The sequence below is a fragment of the Paramisgurnus dabryanus genome, chromosome 3 (assembly GCF_030506205.2).
Source record: "Paramisgurnus dabryanus chromosome 3, PD_genome_1.1, whole genome shotgun sequence".
NCBI lineage: Eukaryota > Metazoa > Chordata > Actinopteri > Cypriniformes > Cobitidae > Paramisgurnus > Paramisgurnus dabryanus.
In genome coordinates, this window is record NC_133339.1 from 16,531,376 (window position 1) to 16,552,917 (window position 21,542).

General features: G+C 39.7%; 1 protein-coding gene across 1 annotated transcript; it reads right to left on the reverse strand.

Annotated features, from left to right (window-relative positions):
• Positions 1-15,816: 15,816 nt before the first annotated feature.
• cdc42ep1b (CDC42 effector protein (Rho GTPase binding) 1b) lies at positions 15,817-20,086 on the reverse strand. Its single transcript, XM_065278445.2, has 4 exons — positions 19,992-20,086; positions 19,407-19,518; positions 17,358-17,812; positions 15,817-17,213 (listed from the first exon to the last, which is right to left on the reverse strand). The coding sequence occupies exons 3-4, from the start codon at positions 17,809-17,811 to the stop codon at positions 16,657-16,659; spliced, it is 1,011 nt and encodes a 336-aa protein (XP_065134517.1). The 5' UTR covers position 17,812; positions 19,407-19,518; positions 19,992-20,086; the 3' UTR covers positions 15,817-16,656.
• Positions 20,087-21,542: the final 1,456 nt, after the last annotated feature.

Consider the following 21,542-nt stretch of genomic DNA (forward strand, 5'->3'; position numbering starts at 1 on the left):
ATTTGTACCTACGAATGAAATTTAGAATGTGCCTAAGTACAAAAAAATCGGGATTTATCAAACGTGCGCACGGGGTTCGTATGCTCGTCTGCATTACTTTTTTACTTGATGTTTTAAACAGCAGGTTATCAACTTATGAATAACAACGACTCAAAACAGGTGACAACTTAAACAGCAGCAGGAGTAAGGCATATAGCCAAGCCCAAACGAAATCCGCGCCCGCAGATTTCGGCGGAAAACTCAGCTGAATTCCGCGGATATAATGCCCTTCATTGACAAGCACTTATCCCGTGCTTGAGCCTGTTTGTGAGAAGAAATCTCGTTAACAACAAGCACACATACATAGACTATCTCGCGCGTTTGTGAGCCGTCATTGACAAGTGCATTATCTCTGCGCTTGCTGTTTGCTTGACCGTTTTTAATGATAGAGAGCGCAAACCATTTGATATTTGAGATGAAAAAGAACTTACCGCTGAGTTAAAGGCGCTCTAAGCGAATTGAACCGTTTTAGACCATAAAACATTTTTTGTTACATACCGGAAACATCTCCTCACTATCTGCTTGCTGCCTGTCCGCTGATCAAACTGTAAAAAAACGCGATCTCTGTAGACAGCACAGGCTTCACAAACTGCAATATCAACAAGTGGCCAAACCTAGCATCACAAAACAAAACAAAGTATTCCAGCCAATAAACGACAAAAAGGATTTGGGGGTGGGGTGCGTTCATGAAAGCACGGGAGGGAGGGGGAGGAGTTAGCTATGCTCCGTCTGTTTGAAAACAGTTTCAAACGTCAACAATAACTAACGTCTCGCAGATTCGCTTAGAGAGCCTTTAAGCAGATCTCACTTGACTCTGTCGTCTATGTGACGCGCGACAGTCAGCACATTATCATTTAAAATCCGTTTACAAGACAAATTCTGTTGTTGTTTAATATAAAGTTTACATTGCGTTGTAAACATGATGAAATTATCTTCATACATGCTTATTTCATAATGCGAACGTATTAACACAAGCTTTTTATTCTGCTATAATATTTAACATTATAAACAATAATATGTAAAACTATACAAACTATAATTCTATCTTGACATGCACATTAGATTTCAATTTGATTCCCTCTCTTGCGCACAGTTGCCGTCAGTCTCACTCTCAGCCTCCTTCCTATTACGTGGTGTTTACTGTAAAAAATGTGCTAAATACGGCATTTTAAAAATCGGATGGTTTATTTATAGTTCAAATACGGATATTTCACGTCATGTTCGAATGCATATTCGAATATCGAATAAAAAGTGACAGCCCTAGTGGACAATATAAGATTCAGAGTACAGTGGCTAAGATTAAACCATACTAGCGAGCATAGTAATAATGCAACGTAAAGAAGAGAGTTCTAAGTTAAGCCAATGTCAGCTGACTACCCATGGGTTGAATTTAAACTCATAGGAGAAAAAAAGCTAATTTTAATAGGAGGAAAAAGTCCTATGAAGAAAAATAATTTTAAAAGTCATGGTGCGAAGTTTAGAACTTAAGGCATTATCTGCACTCCTGCTAGAAGTGTCTCCTCACAAGTGTTGTTACTGTGCCTGATGTGGGAGTTGAATTGCCTCAGGTTCAGCCCCAACAACATCAACAAAAACTTTTTTTAAACAGAAATGGTGGTGCATTGAACACCTTGTTCTAATGACAGAAAAGTTGCAACTATTGAAGCTGAGAAGGTTTTTCTTTGTGTTGGTTTTTTTTCAATCATTTTTTAAGCCTGGTGAAATCGTTATAAATACGTGATTTAAAGAGCACCATTAATCCGATTCACAATTTTACATTTACTTTGTGTATTAAGTGTGTATTAGTACATGTTAACAATATGCAAATGTTACAAACCCCAAAGTAATTGATGACACGCGTTATCGTCTCCAACTTTAATCTCTTTTTTTGGACTACAACAAACACATGGATTGTAGGCAACAATTTACTTCCTGAGCCAGTTGACATGGACAGGATGGTCATTATCATAACCCCGCCCACTTCTGACTCACAGCCTGAAAGTAGTCTATGTTTTCATATTTACTACGGACTAAACCATTATTCCAACAAAAGTTTTGAGCAGTGTAGCGCTTGTCGTTTGTCGTTTTTACGATCACAAATACAGACATGGTTTTATTGTTATAGTATCCTTACCTTACCAATCTGTTACTGTCATGACTGCTGGTTGATCGATGGCTGTGTGTGGGGTATATGTGTTTGTTTACCTGTGGTGCCGGTTCCTCGTGTGTTCAGTAACTCCGCCCTCTTGTTTCGGTAATTGTTCACCGATGGTGTCTCGTTTACCTTTTCCTATATATATATATTTATCTTTCGTTGCGCGCTCATTTGTTTGATCACAGTCTTGCTGCTCTGCCTTGTCTTGTCGGACGCTTCCTTGTTTCCTTCTCTAGTTACCCCAGGTTTGGATTACGGCATCCGGAGGCTCGTCTTCGCCCGGACCGCTCGCTTGTGGATTACTGAAACTTATTGACTTTGTTTGTCTCTCGGAACAGCTGGTTCGCTTCGTTATTAGGCGGTACACCAGCTGTCTCTGTTTCCCATCGGCTTGCACCATCACCCGTGAGTGGATTATACTATTTCACCATTGTGGATTACATTGACTCTTTTGACTGTTTGTCTCTCGAGACAGCTGGTTCGCTTCGTTATTAGGCGGTATACCAGTTACTTCCGGGTGGCTTCATCTACATCAGGATTCCACAGTGGATTACCCCGTCTGAGAACTTTGGATTTACCACCTTCCATCTCCGCCTGTCATCCGCCTTCAGGGCGGCGTGATTCATCCCTCTGTTGCGTGTGGTGACTGTGCTGGTGTTCTCGACGGAGTGCGTGGGTGGCTCTCTCTCTTCAGATCTGTACTGGACTTTCTTGTAGTGCCAACTCACTCTCTCCTACTGTTGGGCGTGCTTTATTCCCACAGTAGTGATCACATCCAGAGTGAGTCGAGGGTGTATGCCGTGTGTGGATCTTACCAGTGACTTTGCACTCCAGCTCTCTAATTCTCTATTTTTTCTCAATAAACTCTGTTAACTTGCAATTGACTCCGAAGTTTTTCCTGACAGTTACGTTCTGCTTAGGCCACGCTGGTAAAGTTAATCATTCAGCTTGGAGATCTACAGCATTAGATTTGGCTGGTATTGATAAAGTAGTAAAGACGATATTAACTCTTGTTAAAATTGCATTGGGAGCTGATCTTGCAAACATAGTAAGGACTTGGAGTGTTAGATTTTCAGCATCTGGTATTTCCAGTAACCATAGCCTGCTGATATTTAAATACCCATGCAATGTCTCAGGCTTTTTTAGTTTTTTCCATAATTACATAACTTAATCTCACAACCATAACATTTTTACTTCCTCATAATCATAAATTAAAATAAGTATTAAATGTCCCTTTGTTTGTTGGGTGTTATTGCTTCTAGTTTGTGCATTTTAATTCACAGCATTCTTACAAAGTATATTGTCTCCTAAAAACTTGAGTCATTTCAAAAATTGGAGGAAAGTTGTTTAAGTACTGTAAAAATTAAGTAATGTGAACTAAAACAAGAGTACATCATAACATTTCTAGTAATTCCATTTTAATACAGCAAGTTCAGTCAACTTAATTTTAAATTGATTTAACTTGAAATACTTTTATTATTGTTATATAAATTGCATTGTCCAACATCTCCATTAAGTTAACAGAGTTATTCTTAATGTATTATAACACAAAGTTCATGACTGACTATAAGTCAGTCATTGAATAAACTTGATTCTCCATGGAAACACACAAAACTGTGTTTTTGACATGCATTGTAAGTACTGTGGAGAAAAAAAATACAATAAAATGTGCTGAACAGGGTTCATGTAAGTTAACACCTGAAAAGTGACTTCACAAAATGATCATTTACAAAAAAAGCAACATTAATAATATAATAGGTTAAACCTCTATAACAATTTATTAACAAATATTTAAATAGTTAAAGTTTTTATCAGTTCTTTTTCTGTGAAAACCCATAATTGTCAGGAAAAACTTCGGAGTCAAGTGCAAGTTAACAATGTTTATTGAGAAAAAATAAAGAATTAGAGAGCTGGAGTGCAAAGTCACTGGTAAGATCCACACACGGCACACACCCTCGACTCACTCTGGATGTAAACACTACTGTGGGAATGATGCACGCCCAACAGTAGGAGAGAGTGAGTCGGCGCTACAAGATAGTTCAGTACAGATCCAAAGAGAGAGAGAGCCACCCACGCACACCGTCGAGAACACCAGCACAGTCACCACCAGAGGTGTAAAGTACTCGAGTAAATGTACTTCGTTACTGTACTTAAGTATTTTTTGGGCTACTTTGTACTTGTACTGAGTATCAAAAATATAGGCAACTTTTACTCTCTACTCAATTACATTTTTGATTGGGTATTTGTACTCTTTACTCCACTACATTTGAAATGACACTTAACGTTACTCGCTACATTGTTTATTCGTCAAATAAAAACGAGACGAAAGTGTCAGAGGGTGATGATGGATAGAATCTGTGGTCGCGAGGTTACACGGACACACACAACTGAGGGACTTCATTTGGCTCTGCGCAGAGCAATCGTATGAAATCAAAGTACTGCGAGAGCGAATCAAATGCATATAGAGAAGTCTGCTCTCGCGGTACTTTGATGTCAAACGCTGAATGGCTTGCGTTGAGCCACCGTAGCGGGACATCTGCGTGCTGCGTATGTCATAAACTGTAGAGAAAAGTTCGCGTCTGGTCTGAGAGAAGAGATAAAGAGCAAACATATGGATGCATATCACATTTGCTTCAGTCAAGGGACCCTTTGTTAAACATGTGATGCTACAATCAAAACAGAAGTGATGCGCGATTGCAGGAGGGTCATCCCGCAACTCAAAGGCAAGCACAAATGTTTATATACTCTGATGCTACCTTATCAGCTAACCTGAGCTTGTACATAACTTGATATAACTTACTATATAAGCCAAAATAAACCGAGGTCCTGTACTGATTGCCCGATTAACTTAAGTACATTATAAGATTGATAATAAGTGTACAATTTTACTGTCCTCACATTTAATCAAGTATGCTGTAATGTATTTACTGTAAGAGGGATGCATGACGGAATAAATGTAGTGCACTTAATGTGAGAGAGTGGTGTTACGTACTACATGTGTTTACAATTAATCTTTCAAATGAACAACTTCACGTTTTTAATATGCATTATCATATTTCTGTTAGTGTAATTTTAGTTTACTGGAATTTTCTAAATATAAAAATTATATCTTTTTTGGGATAGGCCTATATAAGAATATTTGGTAACACTTTACAACAAGGTTCATTAGTTAACAGTAGTTAATGTATTAACCAACTTAAACAAACCATGAGCAATACATTTGTTACATCATTTATTCATCTTTGTTAATGTTAGTTAATAAAAATGTAAGCTTTAATTGTTTGTTCATGTTAGTTCAGAGTGCATTAACTAATGTTAACAAGATTTTAATAAAGTATTAGTAATTGTTGAAATTAATATTAACAAAGATGAATAAATGCTGTATAAGTGCAGCTCATTATCAGTTCATGTTAACCAATGTAGCTAACTTATATTAACCAATGAACCCCACTGTAAATTGTTACCATATATCACAAAGTTAGGCTATATATTTTTCAGCATGGCACATTCAAGTACACAATGACACTAGACTAAAATTAAATGGGTTTAAATTAAATGTAATTTAGATTTCTAGACTAAAATCTTATGGCATTTAGATGAATAAAATTAGACAAAAAACTAAATCGATTCAGATGACAAAAATATGACTAAAACTAAATAAAAATTTAGTCAAAAGAAGACTATGACTATGTTTAATCTGTGTTTGTTCTGCCAGGTCAAAATTTTGAGGTGTTTGATTTCTTTTCTATATTAGGAAATAAAACCTCATAAATAAACTTTCTTAGTTTTCACTGCCCAGACCTACAATGTCTCTTTGTGTTGAGGACTAGTGCATCTTTGAGCCAACATTCAGTACGAGTAAAAATACTTGAGTACTTTTAAATTGGGTTACTTTAATACTTTTACTCAAGTCGTATTTAAATTGGTGACTTGTAACTTGTAGTGGAGTAATTTTTACAGTAAGGAATTTGTACTTTTACTCAAGTATGGCTTTCAGCTACTCTTTACACCTCTGGTCACCACACGCAACAGAGGGATGAAACACGCCGCCCTGAAGGTGGATGACAGGCGGAGATGGATCCAAAGTTCTCAGACGGGGTAATCCACTGTGGAATCCTGATGTAGATGTAGCCACCCGGAAGTAACTGGTAACTGCCTAATGACGAAGCGAACCAGCTGTTCCGAGAGACAAACAGTCAATAGAGTCAATGTAATCCACAATGGTGAAATAGTGTAATCCACTCACGGGTGATGATGCAAGCCGATGTGAAACAGAGACAGCTGGTGTACCGCCTAAAAACGAAGCGAACCAGCTGTTCCGAGAGACACAAAAAGTCAATGAGTTCCAGTAATCCACAAGCGAGCGGTCCGGGCGAAGACGAGCCTCCGGATGCCGTAATCCAAACCTAGACCGTAGGTTCTCCAAGTGCGTCTTCACCTGCGCACGAAAGCTAACGCAGACGTTGGAAAGCTCAAACGGGGACAAATTGGTAGAGGTAACGGGAAGAGAATTGTGAGAATACTCAACCCACGGAAGCTGATCGCACCAGGTATTCGGATATTGTGACGACAGACAGCGGAGCGTTCTACCGAGATCCTGATTAGCCCGTTCGCATTGCCCATTGGTCTGCGGGTGATAACCAGAAGACAAGCTGGCCGTAGCACCAATCTGTCTACAAAACTCCTGCCAAAAACGAGAGATGAACTGAGGACCCCTATCTGACACTACATCAGTCGGAATACCATGTAACCGAAAGACGTGATTAATCAAAACCTGAGCCATTTCTTTTGCAGAAGGAAGCTTGGGCAGGGGAATAAAATGAACCGCCTTCGAAAAGCGATCCACCGCAGTTAGAATAACAGTGTTACCACTAGATGCCGGTAAGCCGGTGACAAAATCAAGGGCTATATGAGACCAGGGGCGGGAGGGCACGGGCAAAGATTTAAGCAGACCAGCGGGTGGTAAATTAGATGCTTTGTTATGAGCACAAACCAAACAGGCTAATACAAACTGTCTGACGTCTGTGGACATAGAAGGCCACCAAAAACGCTGACGGACGGCAGCCAACGTTCTCCGAATACCTGGATGGCCGACAAACTTGGACTCGTGACCCCACCGAATGACATCGGAACGTAACCGCTCAGGAACCCATAGGCGACCCGCTGGACACCCCTCCAGAACTTCCCCCTCCCGACCGGCCTCTCTCACCCGCTGTTCGATTCCCCAAACGAGGGCGCCGACCACTCTCCCCTCCGGGAGAATGGTCTCCGTCCGCTCTGAATCGGATTTCTCGAACAGACGGGAGAGAGCATCAGGTTTAGTATTATTCGAGCCAGGCCGGTACGAGAGAGTGAAGTTGAAACGATCAAAGAAGAGTGCCCAACGAGCCTGCCTAGATGTTAGTCTTCTGGCCGAACGGATATATTCAAGATTTTTATGATCCGTCCAGACCAGAAAGGGCTCCGAGGTTCCCTCCAACCAGTGACGCCATTCACCCAAAGCGAGTCTAACCGCCAACAGCTCCCAATTCCCTATGTCGTAATTACGTTCTGCTGGGGTGAGAGAAAAAAGCACACGGATGTACTTTCCCATCAATAGACGATCGCTGAGATAAAACGGCGCCTACCCCGACATCAGATGCATCCACTTCCACTATAAATTGTTTAGCCGGATCGGGAATAGAGAGGACAGGCGCAGAGATGAACCGGGACTTTAACGCATCAAAGGCCTCCTGAGCCTCTCTATTCCAACGGAAACATACGTTAGGTGAAGTGAGAGCGGTAAGAGGCTTAGCGATCTGACCAAAATTTCTGATGAAATGCCGATAAAAATTGGCGAACCCCAGAAATCGCTGAAGCTCTTTCCGAGTGTCGGGTACTGGCCAATCGGCAACCGTCTTAACCTTAGCGGGATCGGGACGAATCTTCCCCTCGGCAATAACAAAACCCAGAAACGAAACCGACTTCCTGTGGAACTCGCACTTCTCCGCCTTAACGAATAGTTGATTCTCTAAAAGCCCTTGTAAAACCATGCGAACGTGCTGAGTGTGTATCTGCATGGAGGGAGAAAAGATGAGAATGTCATCAAGATACACAAAGACAAATCTGTTAATCATGTCACCCAGCACTTCATTGACCATGGTCTGAAAGACAGCCGGAGCGTTACAAAGACCGAACGGCAGAACGGAATATTCCCAGTGTCCTGAGAGTGTATTAAAGGCTGTCTTCCACTCATCGCCCTCTTTAATACGTACCAAGTGATAAGCGTTGCGCAGATCTAGCTTGGTAAATACGCGCGCTCCCTGTAACAACTCGAATGCTGATGACATTAATGGCAAGGGGTACTTATTCTTAACAGTAATGTCATTCAGCCCTCGATAATCAATGCTCGGACGAAGAGACCCGTCTTTCTTCTTTACAAAGAAAAATCCAGCACCAGCTGGAGACGAGGAGCGGCGAATGAGACCGGCTTTAAGAGCGTCATTAATGTATTTATCCATAGCCTCTCTTTCTGGTTTAGATAGGGAAAATATACGACCCTTAGGCGGAGAAGTGTTGGGAAGTAGTTTGATTTCGCAATCATACGACCGATGAGGAGGCAGAGAAGTGGCCCGGGATTTACTGAAAACCTGATACAGATCCGAGTACTCCGCCGGGACCCCTGAGAGATCGACAGCCGGAACCTGCGAGACAGAACAAGAGACAAGAGAAGGAGCAGGAAGTATTGCCCTATGGCAAGCGGCTGCATGTCCGTGTCACAGGGTGACTATGATGGAGCGGAACCAAAAGCAGAGGAGATTGGTTCCGCTTGAAGATGGTTTCCTGCCAGACCTCTTTGTACAAACACAATGTTGCTTCCTGGTCTCCCTGACAACACAAATGAGGAGTGAACGAGCTACAGGTGCGGCAAATAAATGCAGCAACCCATGATTGGAGGAGGAGTAGAGACAAGGCACATAAAAAAAAAGGTCCAAAGAAGCGCAATGCAGGGAGTTGTTTGCGGGCACGAGCTCCTTTATTGCCTAGGGCAGTCCAAACCCCACGCTCCGTCCCTGGAGGAGCCGGAGGGCGCCGTTGATCCGTGAAGCGCTTATAGCAAAAGGAAAGAGTGCGGCAGCCAAGGGAGGCGAAAAGGACGGAGCTGGGAGAGAGAGTTAAAGGAGCACTGCACCGGGGTGCTTCTCTGTTGTGCCGGTGTTGGCATGCTGTCCGCTGTGTGTTGGCTGCGTTCTAGGCTGGGGAGCGACGAGACATTTCCCTTGGGGAAGAAAGAAATAGGAGGAGGTGGATGTTTATAGCAAGAAGGAATATTTGTTCAGGATGACTGGGTGAAGAAGGAAAAGCAGTACGGGTTGACACGTGAGTAGAGTTGGAATATTGTGTACACACTGCAGAAGAGGAATTATTGTGCGTGTGTTTGGAATGTCTATTTATAGCTCCGGCCCCACGGAGGACGAAGTGTGGGTGAGCCGATGGACGATCAGTGAAGGTAGATTAAGACTTCAGAAGTAATCGTTTACCACTTTTCCCTTGCGTTGCAAGCTACGGCCGACGAGCCGCACGAGAAACCTGGGGTTAAGCTGCCTATGTCCTTACCTCACGAAGAGTGTGTGCGTGTGATGCTGTGGGTGAGTCTTGACTTTCAATTTGCGTATTAGCACTGAAGCTTGCAGTGTAGTGCTGTGCTTTCTTTTGGAGATAGAGACTGTTTTACCCCAGAGACCCCGTGTGGACGGAACACCACGTTGTGCAGACCAACATAAGTGGAAGGGAACTACTTACCTGTAAACACCAGTAAACCTGTGGAGAAACAAGAAGAACCTTAGTCTGTGAGTAATGTAAGCTCTCGAATGAAAACTCACCTCTGTTTCCAGTGAACCTGTGGAGAAACAAGAAGAACCTTAGTCTGTGAGTCATGCATGTCTATGAATGCTGATCTACCTCTGCTCCCAGCAAACCTGTGAGGGAAGATACAAAGCCCCAGTCTGTGAATAACGTAAGCTCTTGAATGATAACACACCTCTGTTTTCAGTGAACCTGTGGAGAAACAAGAAGAACCTTAGTCTTGGACCTGCGGAGAAACAAGAAGAACCTCAGTCTCGAAACCTGCGTGGAAACACGAGAACCCCCAGACAGGAGTTCTACCCCCTGCTTCTTGTGGGATCCAGTTCTGACACCAGAAGGAAGAGAGTCATTTTAAATTGCCCCTTCCCCATTTCCCCCTTTACCTTTTTAATATTTAATAAAAGTTGTCAAATTTTTAATATTGTGTTGGTTTGGTCATTGGGGTGACTTTGGGAACCTCCTCGAGGTGGAACCTAGGAAAGGGGCGTGACCCTTTAGATATCTTGGGTCCGCTCCGACCTGTGACATCCGTGTCTGTTTAAAAGATCGCTCTGAATGGGATCTCTATGAAAAGTCTGTCACAAAAATGGAATTATCTCTGCTTTTTGCTCAAAATGTGGTGTTTTTGCAGAAACCTACCCATATTCAAAAGCTGATTACAAAAGAACCACTGAAGGTAGGATGAAACGTTTTTTTTTTTTTTTTGAAAGCAGAGGGTCTGTTCTTTCATTTGGTATATTGTATGTTTATATATTTAAAGAAGAACATTTTCTGGAAGGCATTAAACTTTGGTGAAAATCATGAAAAACGCTGGCGCTGGCTGGCAACTTTTTTTAAAAACGCTGGCGGTGAAAGAGTTAAAAAATATCATGCAAATAACGATTAAAATATTTTCATAAGTTTGTTGTGTGGCTGTATTATGTTTATTTTATGTAAATAATAATTAAAATGTTTTCATTAGAAATCTTAATGTATGTGAATTTGATTTATAAGTGTACTGTGGGGTTGGACTGCTTGCGTTTCTTGGCTTACAGCGGTGAGGGTGGACGCAGCGATGTCCTCTGCTGGCGTCTGTGTAGAGGCAGATCCACCTCCCGTTACACGGCGTGCCCGATTTATGCTGGCAAGCTTGGGATTCCCCCGTCTCCTGACATCATTGTAGCGCTTGCGGTGCAACGTCCTGGGGATGCCAGCTGATGAGACAATTGTGGCTATTTCCTCCCACGCCTGTTTAACCTACGCTGATTTGGGCGGGTTTCTCCCATCCCCATACAAAACAACTTCTCTGTCTTTGACTGCTATTACAAGAACGTGGGTCTCCTCAGCTGTGAACCGCTCCTGGCGTACGCCTGGTAAATCCGTCATAATAATAGTAACCTGCCATGGAACTTGCGCACTTGCGTTTAAAGGGAATGTTGGATGAGGTTCTGATTGGTTTATTTAACGTTACGCCCAAACCACACCTATGAATAATGAACCTTCTTCAGACCAACCCCTTATTGATCTGCGCCTGGCGCAAGAGTTATTTCTCACGCCGGGAAAATAGCAACAGCGCCCAAGATCCGCCCACAAAGTCACTTGCGCTTCGCACTTGCGTTTCAGATCGTTAAAATAGGGCCCTTAATCTTAATCATACTGTAATGAAGGCAGGGCAGATCCAAGTGCAATTTAATAAGAGGAATCCAAAAACAGACACAGGTCATAAAACCAAGAAGTAACAGCAACAAAGGTAATCCAAAAACAGAGTAATAATCCAGGCAAGAGGTCAGTACACATAAACAGGAAAAATAGAAACAAGGAAATGCTTGGTGTGTAGCCAGAACCAACAATACTTTGCAGTAGGTGTGAGCATAAATAGTCCCGGTAATGTCCCGGCAAGAAACTGTGGGCAACGGAGAACTGAGCTGATGTGGAGTAAAGCCTCTTTTGACCAGTATTTCAATTGAGACATTTCAAAAATATTTCCTTTTCTAATAAATTTTTTTGGCAGAAGTGAATTTTTGCCTACAATTTTTTTTTTACATTGAAACTAGGGATGCACCGAATCCAGGATTCGGATTCGGCCGAATAGTGGGCTTTTTGACGGGGTTCGGATTCGGCCGAATCCTAGATTTTTTTTCCACCAAACCGAACCCTAGGCTTGTGCTACGCTGGTCGACGTAACGCGGCCGTTGATTACACACATCGGGTGCTGACGTGGAGATGAGCTTTTTCTTTCGGTGAGCCTTAGGGGCTGGACACACCAAAACTTTTAAACACAGCTGAAAACGCCTTGAGGACGCCAAATTCCAGCTGTTTTTCAGCCGAGCGCTTGGTAGCTGTGATGCTTCAGCTGTGAGCCGGTTGGTTGCTGTGGTAATCTCCCGCCCCTCCTCCACTGTAATTGGACGGCCGTGTGAAACCTGACATTGACGAGCGGAGCTTCTCACTCAAAGTTAAATATAGTTTTCAGCGCGGAGCTGCTTGCTTATTGGAAAAACGAGCGTGTCGCAACGCATCGCTTTCATTATGCATAGGCTTATGGTAATTGTCAAAATAGTTTTTCCAACTTGTCATCCTGGCATAATGTACAGTTAAAATTAAATAAAATGAAAAATACACTGCTGTGGACGTTGTTTACTTCATTAATGTGTTTTACTGTGTTAATGGAATAAGGATGCGAGTAGGATTCGGTATTCGGTTTCGGCCGAATCTAAAAAATCTGGATTCGGTGCATCCCTAATTGAAACATACTGTAATGTTGGATGAAGGCAGGTAAAGGCAGAGGATCCAAGTGCCGTATTTATTAATTGAACATAATCAAGTAAAACAAAACAGGGAAATAATCCACCACAAGTAAACCATAAACATGACGACAATGAAACAATGACTGACAGAAGACAACTGAGACACTGGGCAATATATACACTTGGGTTACCAAAATAACAAGACACAACTGGGAAACAATAAGCACAATAAACAAAATGACTACACAAAACGCCAAACATGGGTGACAACACAGAACTTCAATCCTCGGAATTCCAACCAAGGACTGAGTCCTTCATTCGAGAAATATCCCATATACAGGAAAGGATGCATATGTGTAGCCTTCACGCTCTTGACGCACTGAAATCACCCACAATCCTATGCATGCAGCTCCAAAAGCACACAATTTCAATGCAATTGGCAATGGCAATGACGTGCACTTGCCAGTCTGTTCCATTTACATGTTCTCCGAATGCTAAAGAGGACCCTCGCCTAGCCTTTGAAGGAAGTGACTTATAAGGACCAGTCCTGCCAAGGAAGTATCCTTAACATTGAGAAACAGCTAGGAACAGTCCTCTTGGCTAAGGCAGAAAGTTCAAGATTGGCCATCTTGGCAAGGGCAGAGAGTCTATGGAGCTTGGGAATGGCCATGTTGGCTGACCTACAGAATACAGGAAACTCAAGGACGACCATCTCGGCTTTGATAGAAAACCCAGAAAATACGGATACAGGCCTTATGGTCAGGACAGGTAATTCAGAGAACTCAGGCACAGCCTACTTGGTCGGGACAGGAAGCTCATAGGACTCTTGGCTGTGGACTCGGGTTAATGGGTTTCAGAGATGTCTTGTGAAACAGAACAGCAGAGAGCAGACCAAAAACCCCACAGAGCCATGGCAAACACAGGGAGCACAGAAGTCAACGGACATACCTCAGGCACCATTGAGACCACGGAACATGTTTTGAACTATATATCTCAGCAAATATATTTTTGGCCATTTTTCTCTTTTCTTGCTCTAAGAGACAACAGAGCCAACAGCTTAGTTTTTATCCATACAATCTTAATAAACAACGGTGCTTAAAAGGTTTTCACAGCGAAGCCATCACAGAACCACTTCCTTTTAACTTTTTTATAATCTGAATAACATTTTTCCCTACTAAGGAAATTTTTTAAACAGAAATGTATTTTTGATGTTGAAGTTTCTTTATAGAACCAAAAGTGGTTCTTTTGTGGCATTAATTTAAAACTGATTTCTTTTGTTTAGTCACTGATTGATTGTTTAGTCATTTCTGATGTTAATTTGTGATTCAATTTTCAGATCCACTTTGAAAATGACAACAACTCCGCATTTAATCGGTCGACATGGAGGTGGTGAGTTTTCCTTCACCGGTGAGAGTAATGGTGCCAGTTTACAGAAGATGTGGGTTTGGGTTGGAGGATCAGAGGTGAAGGCCTGGCTTACAGACGGAAGAGACAAAACCTTTGGTGAACCAGAGGGATCGTATCGAGAGTATGTGTTTCAGCTCGGTGAACTCATTACACCAATGTCTCTGTGGGGAAACGGAATAGGAACGCGTCTCGGAGCCATCAAATTCAAAACCAATGTATTATGCGATTTCTTAAAAATTATAATTCACTTTACTGTTAATAAGCAGAAATAACCAGAAGTGAAACCTACTGAATAAAAATTCAACAAACTGTTCAACTGTTATGGTGTTCTACCAAGGAGGATTAGGGCCAAGCTAAAATAAAACCATCTCAAGATTAAAGTCATTAAAATGAGAGAATGAAGTTATTATTTAACGAGAAAAAAGTCAGAATAAATATAATTTCGAGAATAAAGTCGTTATTTAATGAGAATAAAGTTGTAATATTTTGATAATAATGTCATATTTTTACATTAACGTGTTTGGAGTGATGTGAACAAGCAGATCTGCAAAGCAGATACCAAATTATACCTGTCTTATTAATAAAACAATATGAGGGAGATGTGCTCAGAAAGGCAATTTAAGGAATCTCCCTCATATAAAAGGCAATATGGGGGGTGAGATAATGTGAACGAACTAAATTCGGTGAACACCTTAATAAGAAGGCATGCAATGAACAGAATATAGTGATGAATAATGGGTTTTGTTAATTGGGTAGGGTATAAAGTATACGCACATGGAGGCGCACCTAAATGAAAGTGCACAGGTGATGGGGATATTAATCGTATGGCCGAGGGAGTAATGGAAAGACTCTGCGGCTTTGTGAACTAACAATTGAGAGAAATGCAACGAGTAGCCAATGTTTCACTTTAGGCGTGTTCTCATGAAAGCAACAATATAAAAGCTTTACGTTAAGTGCAGACCCCTTATAAAACCCTAAGGGGCGGTTTCCCAGACAGGGATTAGTTTAAGCCAGGACTATATCCGAGTTTATTTGGGAAATATAACTAGTTTTAACAAACATGCCTACTAAAAGCATTACTTATGTGCATTTTGAAGCAAAACAAAGGGCACTGATGTATTTTAAGATATGTCAGTGAAGTTGTTTTCAGTTTGGACAGCTCTTACATTTATTTTAGTCTCGGACTAGTCTAATCCCTGTCCAGGAAACCGCCCCTAAAAGACAACATTGAATGTGGCTTAATGCATCTACACAGTAATATTAAAACACCATATCCAGCAAACATTTTATTTATAAAAACATTGTGTACAGGCAAGCAGAAGATCTCAGAATCTTAGAACCGCTTAAGGGCACGTTTGTTTCCTTCAGTGAAAATGAGCACATTCTGGGCTTTTCTGCTTGACTGTACATGCTTATTAATAATATATTATAGTGTGTAGTGAATTATGTGTATTTATATCACTATCTTAATGCAGTAAACAACTTAAAGAATAAGCCTAAACTGAATATTCTCGAAATTTTAGGACTTTATTCTGGTTAAATAACGACTTTATTCCGGTTAAATAACAACTTTATTCTGGTTAAATAACGACTTTATTCCGGTTAAATAACAACTTTATTCTGGTTAAATAACGACTTTATTCCGGTTAAATAACAACTTTTTTCTGGTTAAATAACGACTTTATTCTTGCATTTTAATGACTTTAATCTCGAGATGGTTTTATGTTTTTTTATTTTAGCTTGGCCCTAATCCTCCTTTGTAGTATTCTGAGAAATCAAGTGTTCGGTTAACATTCTCCATTAAATAGTTTTTTTCTTTGAATGAAATACAATGTCTATATAGGGATTCATGATATCATTTTAATTTTATTTTTTTTATTTTTTTGCTGATATCTAATTGATGTCAATATCACAATATGCAGATACTTTTCAACTTATTTTAGCTGATAACGGTATAAGCCACTTTTTTTGTTTTTTGTTTTCAGAGATCCAGGGTTTTTAAGAGAAAAAAAAAACATTGCAAAGTCTTTGTATATATTAAAATTATTATCAGCACTTGCACTGATCCAGTATAGTGATACATATGATTACCGACTTTTTACAACCCTTTTAAACATAAATTGGAGTTTAACATTTACATGCCATGAAATCAAATGGAATTCAAAGCAATGCAGTGTTTAAAAAAGAAAGTGCGTATGATAAAGAATGTGTAAAAACATATATAGACGTCTCAAACTACAGAATGTATATGTGTAATGTAGTAATGATCAATACTGTACATGACATGTTTATCTTTAATAAAATGATGAATAAATGAATGATGATGTTGATGTCTCTCTGTTCTCTCAGACTTCATTCTGTTTCTTTTAATCTGTCATATTATGATAAAATTATCTTTAACGTACATATATGTATCTTAAACTTCAAAACATATTCAAATGATAGTTTATTTAAGACTGTCTTTATTTATGACTGTTGTCATGTTTATAGTTTTATCTCCTCCTCTGTTTTAGTAAAGGTGTATAGCGCCCTCCTGTGTCTGAAAGATGAAGGTCTGTGATGCTCCTTTAACAAACTTCCTTCTTCTCCAAAGTGACGCGCCAGTACACTGGCAGCCTCCTGAAACCTCTGGGGTTCAATCCTCACCTCGGCTCTGACCGGACACTTGAGTGATGCATCTTCTGTCGAATGTTCATCATCATCATCATCATCATCATCATGATCCTGTAGAGACCCATCTAATGTGCTGCTCACTGTAGGAGAGATGGATGAGCTCTCCACCGCCATCTCTTCTTCCTCATCCACGTTCTTACTGAAAAGACTTCTGGATCTGTCAATCAAACCCAAAACCTCACTCATGAGTGAAGGACCCAGATCTACAGTGAAGGATGTGAGTGAATCAGATCGTGTTATTGACATGTCACTGTTCTCAGGCAGTGAACTCCGTCTGTAGTCTGCACACAAATCTCCTGGCGCTTCTGGAAAGTTTCGATTAAGTTGAGAGAAACGGGGCAATGTGACAAAACCAGAATCCAGAAGACCTGCAGGAGAAGAGAGGAGAGTCAGATATCTGCCATCAGTCTATATAGCAATGATTCCTGATGCAGACTATTATATAAACATTCAAACAATCAGACATATATGTTTTTAGTTTATGTTTAGTTGTAGTTTGTCTGTTCTCATACCGTAGGTGAAGAGTGAATCTGCAGGTGAGCTGATGGAGGTTGGCAGTAGCGTCCTCTGCAGGCCGCCGTTGGAAGTGTCCAGATTCAGCTGAGGCAGAGAGACAGCGTTTTTAATGATGGGGGACACAGATGGTGGAGGAGAGGAGAGGTCACGTGACCCTTCCCTCATCCGCCCCTGAGGATGCTTCCGGACGTGTCGTAGCGTGCGGGACAGAAATCCTGTCGTTCTCGATCCAGAGGGTGAATCCGGTCGGTCAGTATTAGTTGGACCACCAAAGTTGCTCAGAAACGAGGTGTCCCCAAAAACGTCTCCGCCACGGCCGACGTGCATGGTGTGACGGAAGTCTCCGAGGGGCGGGCTGATCATGTCCACAGACAGATCACTTTTTAAACGACGTTTACTCTGGGATGTGAAGACCAGTCCTTTCATCGCTGGCAGTTTTCCCAGACTCATGCTGATGAAATAATGTGAAATTATATTTAAAACTCATATACAATATTAATGAAAAAGAGCAAAAAATTGAACCTCAGTTTGAGAAAAAACTTATGATGTGATCTACAAATCTGACAAAAACATCAGCTGATGAGTGTATAGTAACACTGTGAAATGCTAAAATATGATTTTTTTTTAAGAAAATATCTAACAAATTTGAATTAAATTAATCTCTAAAGTCAAGGTATTGATATGATGTTCTGGTGTAACTGTTAAACCGATCACATTGCCATAAATCTCTCTTTTTAATTTAAGAGCATCATTGTGACCTCATCATCAGTATAAACTTCACTGATCAAACTGTTTAATAATAATAATAATAATAATATCAAATAGATTATGTGTGATGTGTTCAGGTCTGAGTCAGTGAAACGTTTTCAGCAGTCTGCTTATCTTAAACGTTTATAAATAACCTGTTAAAGATGTCTAATAGGATTCACTTAAGACAATCTAAACTCTGTCTATATAGGAAATAGCAGAACTGTGGGCCTTAAAATGTTATAAGAAATCTCTATAAGAAAGTATTGATGAAAAATCATCAGATTCCCTTACCATATGGCAAAATATATATATTTTTAAATATAATTGTAAATATATTTCAAAATATACAAAAAAATCCCCAAAAAATATATGTGCCATTATATATATATATGTGTGTGTATATGTTTATGTATATATATATGTATATGTTTATGTATGTGTATATATATATATATATGACCATTTGTTTTATATTTTGAAATATATTTATAAATAAATCTATTTTAAAGCATTTATATTTACATCGCATAACATAACAAGTTTGGTTTGAAAAGATTGAAAGTACATTTTAACTGCTCAATGGCATAAATAGCTATTCCTATTCTTGTATATTTTCACTGTAAAAAATTTGCTGTAATTATGCAGCTGGTTGCCAGTAACTTACTGTAGAAGATAAAGACTGAAAATGTTTCACATTCATTTAACTTTGAACAAACTGTTGCCAGTAAATAACATAAATGTAAAATCTACAGTAAGTTAGGTAGTTGCCAGTAATACCCATTAATACAGTAATGTATACAGACATTTTTACAGTGTACTTTATGCATTTTATTAAAACATTTTGGCAAGGAAAAATATTTTTTTATATATGAGTTTTTTATATATGAGTAAAAATAGAAATGTATTTGTTGCCCCTAAAATACATTTTATAATACATGTTAATATATGAAGGTTAAAACTAAAAATATATTTAATTAAATTTGACTTTCTGCAAAATGTATTAAGCATATATTTAAAATACACACAAGAGCTCAGAATCATGTCCTTCATATTGAGGCCAAACCCAAACACTGTTTTACTCCAAGATATCTTTTGTCCTTCACACCATACACTAAACACTTTTGCTTTAGGGATGTGAAGTTAAGTCAGAGTTTTCAGTAGACTACTTTCAGTGTGTGATGTTCATGATCTGATGTTTGTAGACTCTTGAGTCCTGAAATAACCTCACAGCATCATCTGATGTTAATCCTGCTGTATTTCCACACACACATATACACACAGAGACTGAGATTGACCTGGATTAGCTGGATTAGACTTTCACTTCTCTTATTCTGCACTTCACTGAAGTCTCAATCCATTTAGTCGTCTGTCAGTTTGTGTTTATTTCCACAGCATATGACAGGCGTCCTGAGAAAGACACGAGACATCAAAAACCAAAGTAACTATACAGTAATGTCATGCTTTCTATTTATCTTTAAATATCATTAAATAACGACTATCATCATACAGCAGATATAATGTTTATCACGATTATTAATTACATATTTGATCACATTTTATGCAAAAGCTTTGATAAACTTTTATATCTGTTCCAAAGAGATTTATGATTAATGGAAAAAATGTCATCAGCATTCATATTTAACCCATGACATAATAAAAAATTACTTTGATAAATACACAAATAATTCAAAAACAAGAAAAGTCATTGATGTTATTATGAATGGATTAAAACAGATTCATTATTCTCAGTATTAAACGGATTAATCATTTGATTACGTCAGAGTTTACGTTTTAAATGTGAATAAAATAAAGAATCACTTCAAAAGCGTCAAACAGATATGTTATTTATCTTTTAAATGAATCTGATGGTGTTTATTTACCTTAAACAAGCAGAATAATCTCACAGGTTATTAATCCACACGCGCCGCCGTCTGAAGTTTGTGCGCGCCCTTCTGCGCGTATCCGTGATGAGCACGAGCGCGGCGGCGAGAAGCATACACAACGGACGCAATGATTGTGCACGTGAGACATGATGACCAGAGAACTGAGGAGCGTTAAATACTGTCACAGGCTGCGTAAATATAGTTATAATAAAAGTACGTTTTCTTCTTAGAGAGAAGTCTCGACATAAGGACACGTTTATAAGATAAATATTTACACATTTATAAAAAAAAAGCGTCGAATTTATTATTATTAAGTTTTCCTCACATTTACCGAATGATCAAATCATATAATACGATCGAATAGGGTAACGTTAACTAGATATTGAAAATAATTTTGACTATTAGAAGTCTCATTTTATGTGCTTGTGCGCGTGGTGTGTGTGTGCTTGTGTGAGTGTTGGTTTGTGTGAGCTAAGGTGTGTGTGTGTGTGTGTGTGTGTGTGTGTGTGTGTGTGTGTGTGTGTGTGTGTGTGTACCTGGTAATTATCACGTTGTGAGGACCAATTGTCCCCACAAAGATAGGAATACCAGTGTTTTTGTGACCTTGTGGGGACATTTTGATGTCCCCATGAGAAAACAAGCTTATAAATCAAACAGAATGATGTTTCTTGAGAATGTGAAGTATCAGAACGTTTTGTGTGATGGTTGGGGTTAGGGAATGGGGTAGGTAAGGGGAATAGAATATACAGTTTGTACAGTATAAAATGCATTACGTCTATGGAATGTCCCCACAAAACATGGAAACCAGAATGCGTGTGTGTGTGTGTGTGTGTGTGTGTGTGTGTGTACCTGGGAATTATCACGATAGGAATACCAGTATTTTTGTGACCTTATGGGGACATGTTGAGGTCCCCATGAGGAAACAAGCTTATAAATCAAACAGAATGATGTTTCTTGAAAATGTGAAGTAGAAAGTTGTAATGGTTGGGGTTTCTGGGATGGTTTGGCAACGCATGATGTCACCCATTAAAAGTACATGAGATGCATTAATGCTTACACTGCATCTCTAGTTTAAATGTGATCAGAATTTTAACTCTTGTGTTAAAAATTAATTAACTGAGTTTTAGACTTTGCTGATTCTTCCAGAATTTACTGTCTCATCTCAACTATGGCTGGTGTCAGGACAACACGAGTGCTCGGACAAACAGCTCAGGATGGGAACGAGAGAGGAAATTCTTTTTCTGATGAATCCTGGAAGCTCACAGTTGGAGTGAATTTCAATGCAAATGAGCTGTGAGACTCCAGAGAATTCCAACACTTTCTCAATGTGTCTCCTTGGTTCATTGAAAAGAGCTTACAGTAAACACTCACTGTACCCTAACATCTACAGTCTGTCCACACCAGAAGACTATTATAGACAGATCATACATTTACACTTTCACATTGTGTGTTTGACTCAACACAGATCTGCTGTAGTATAAATCATACAGTATGAATCACAAGACTGCGATCAGTATACTGTAGGTATATTAGACATAAATATAATAG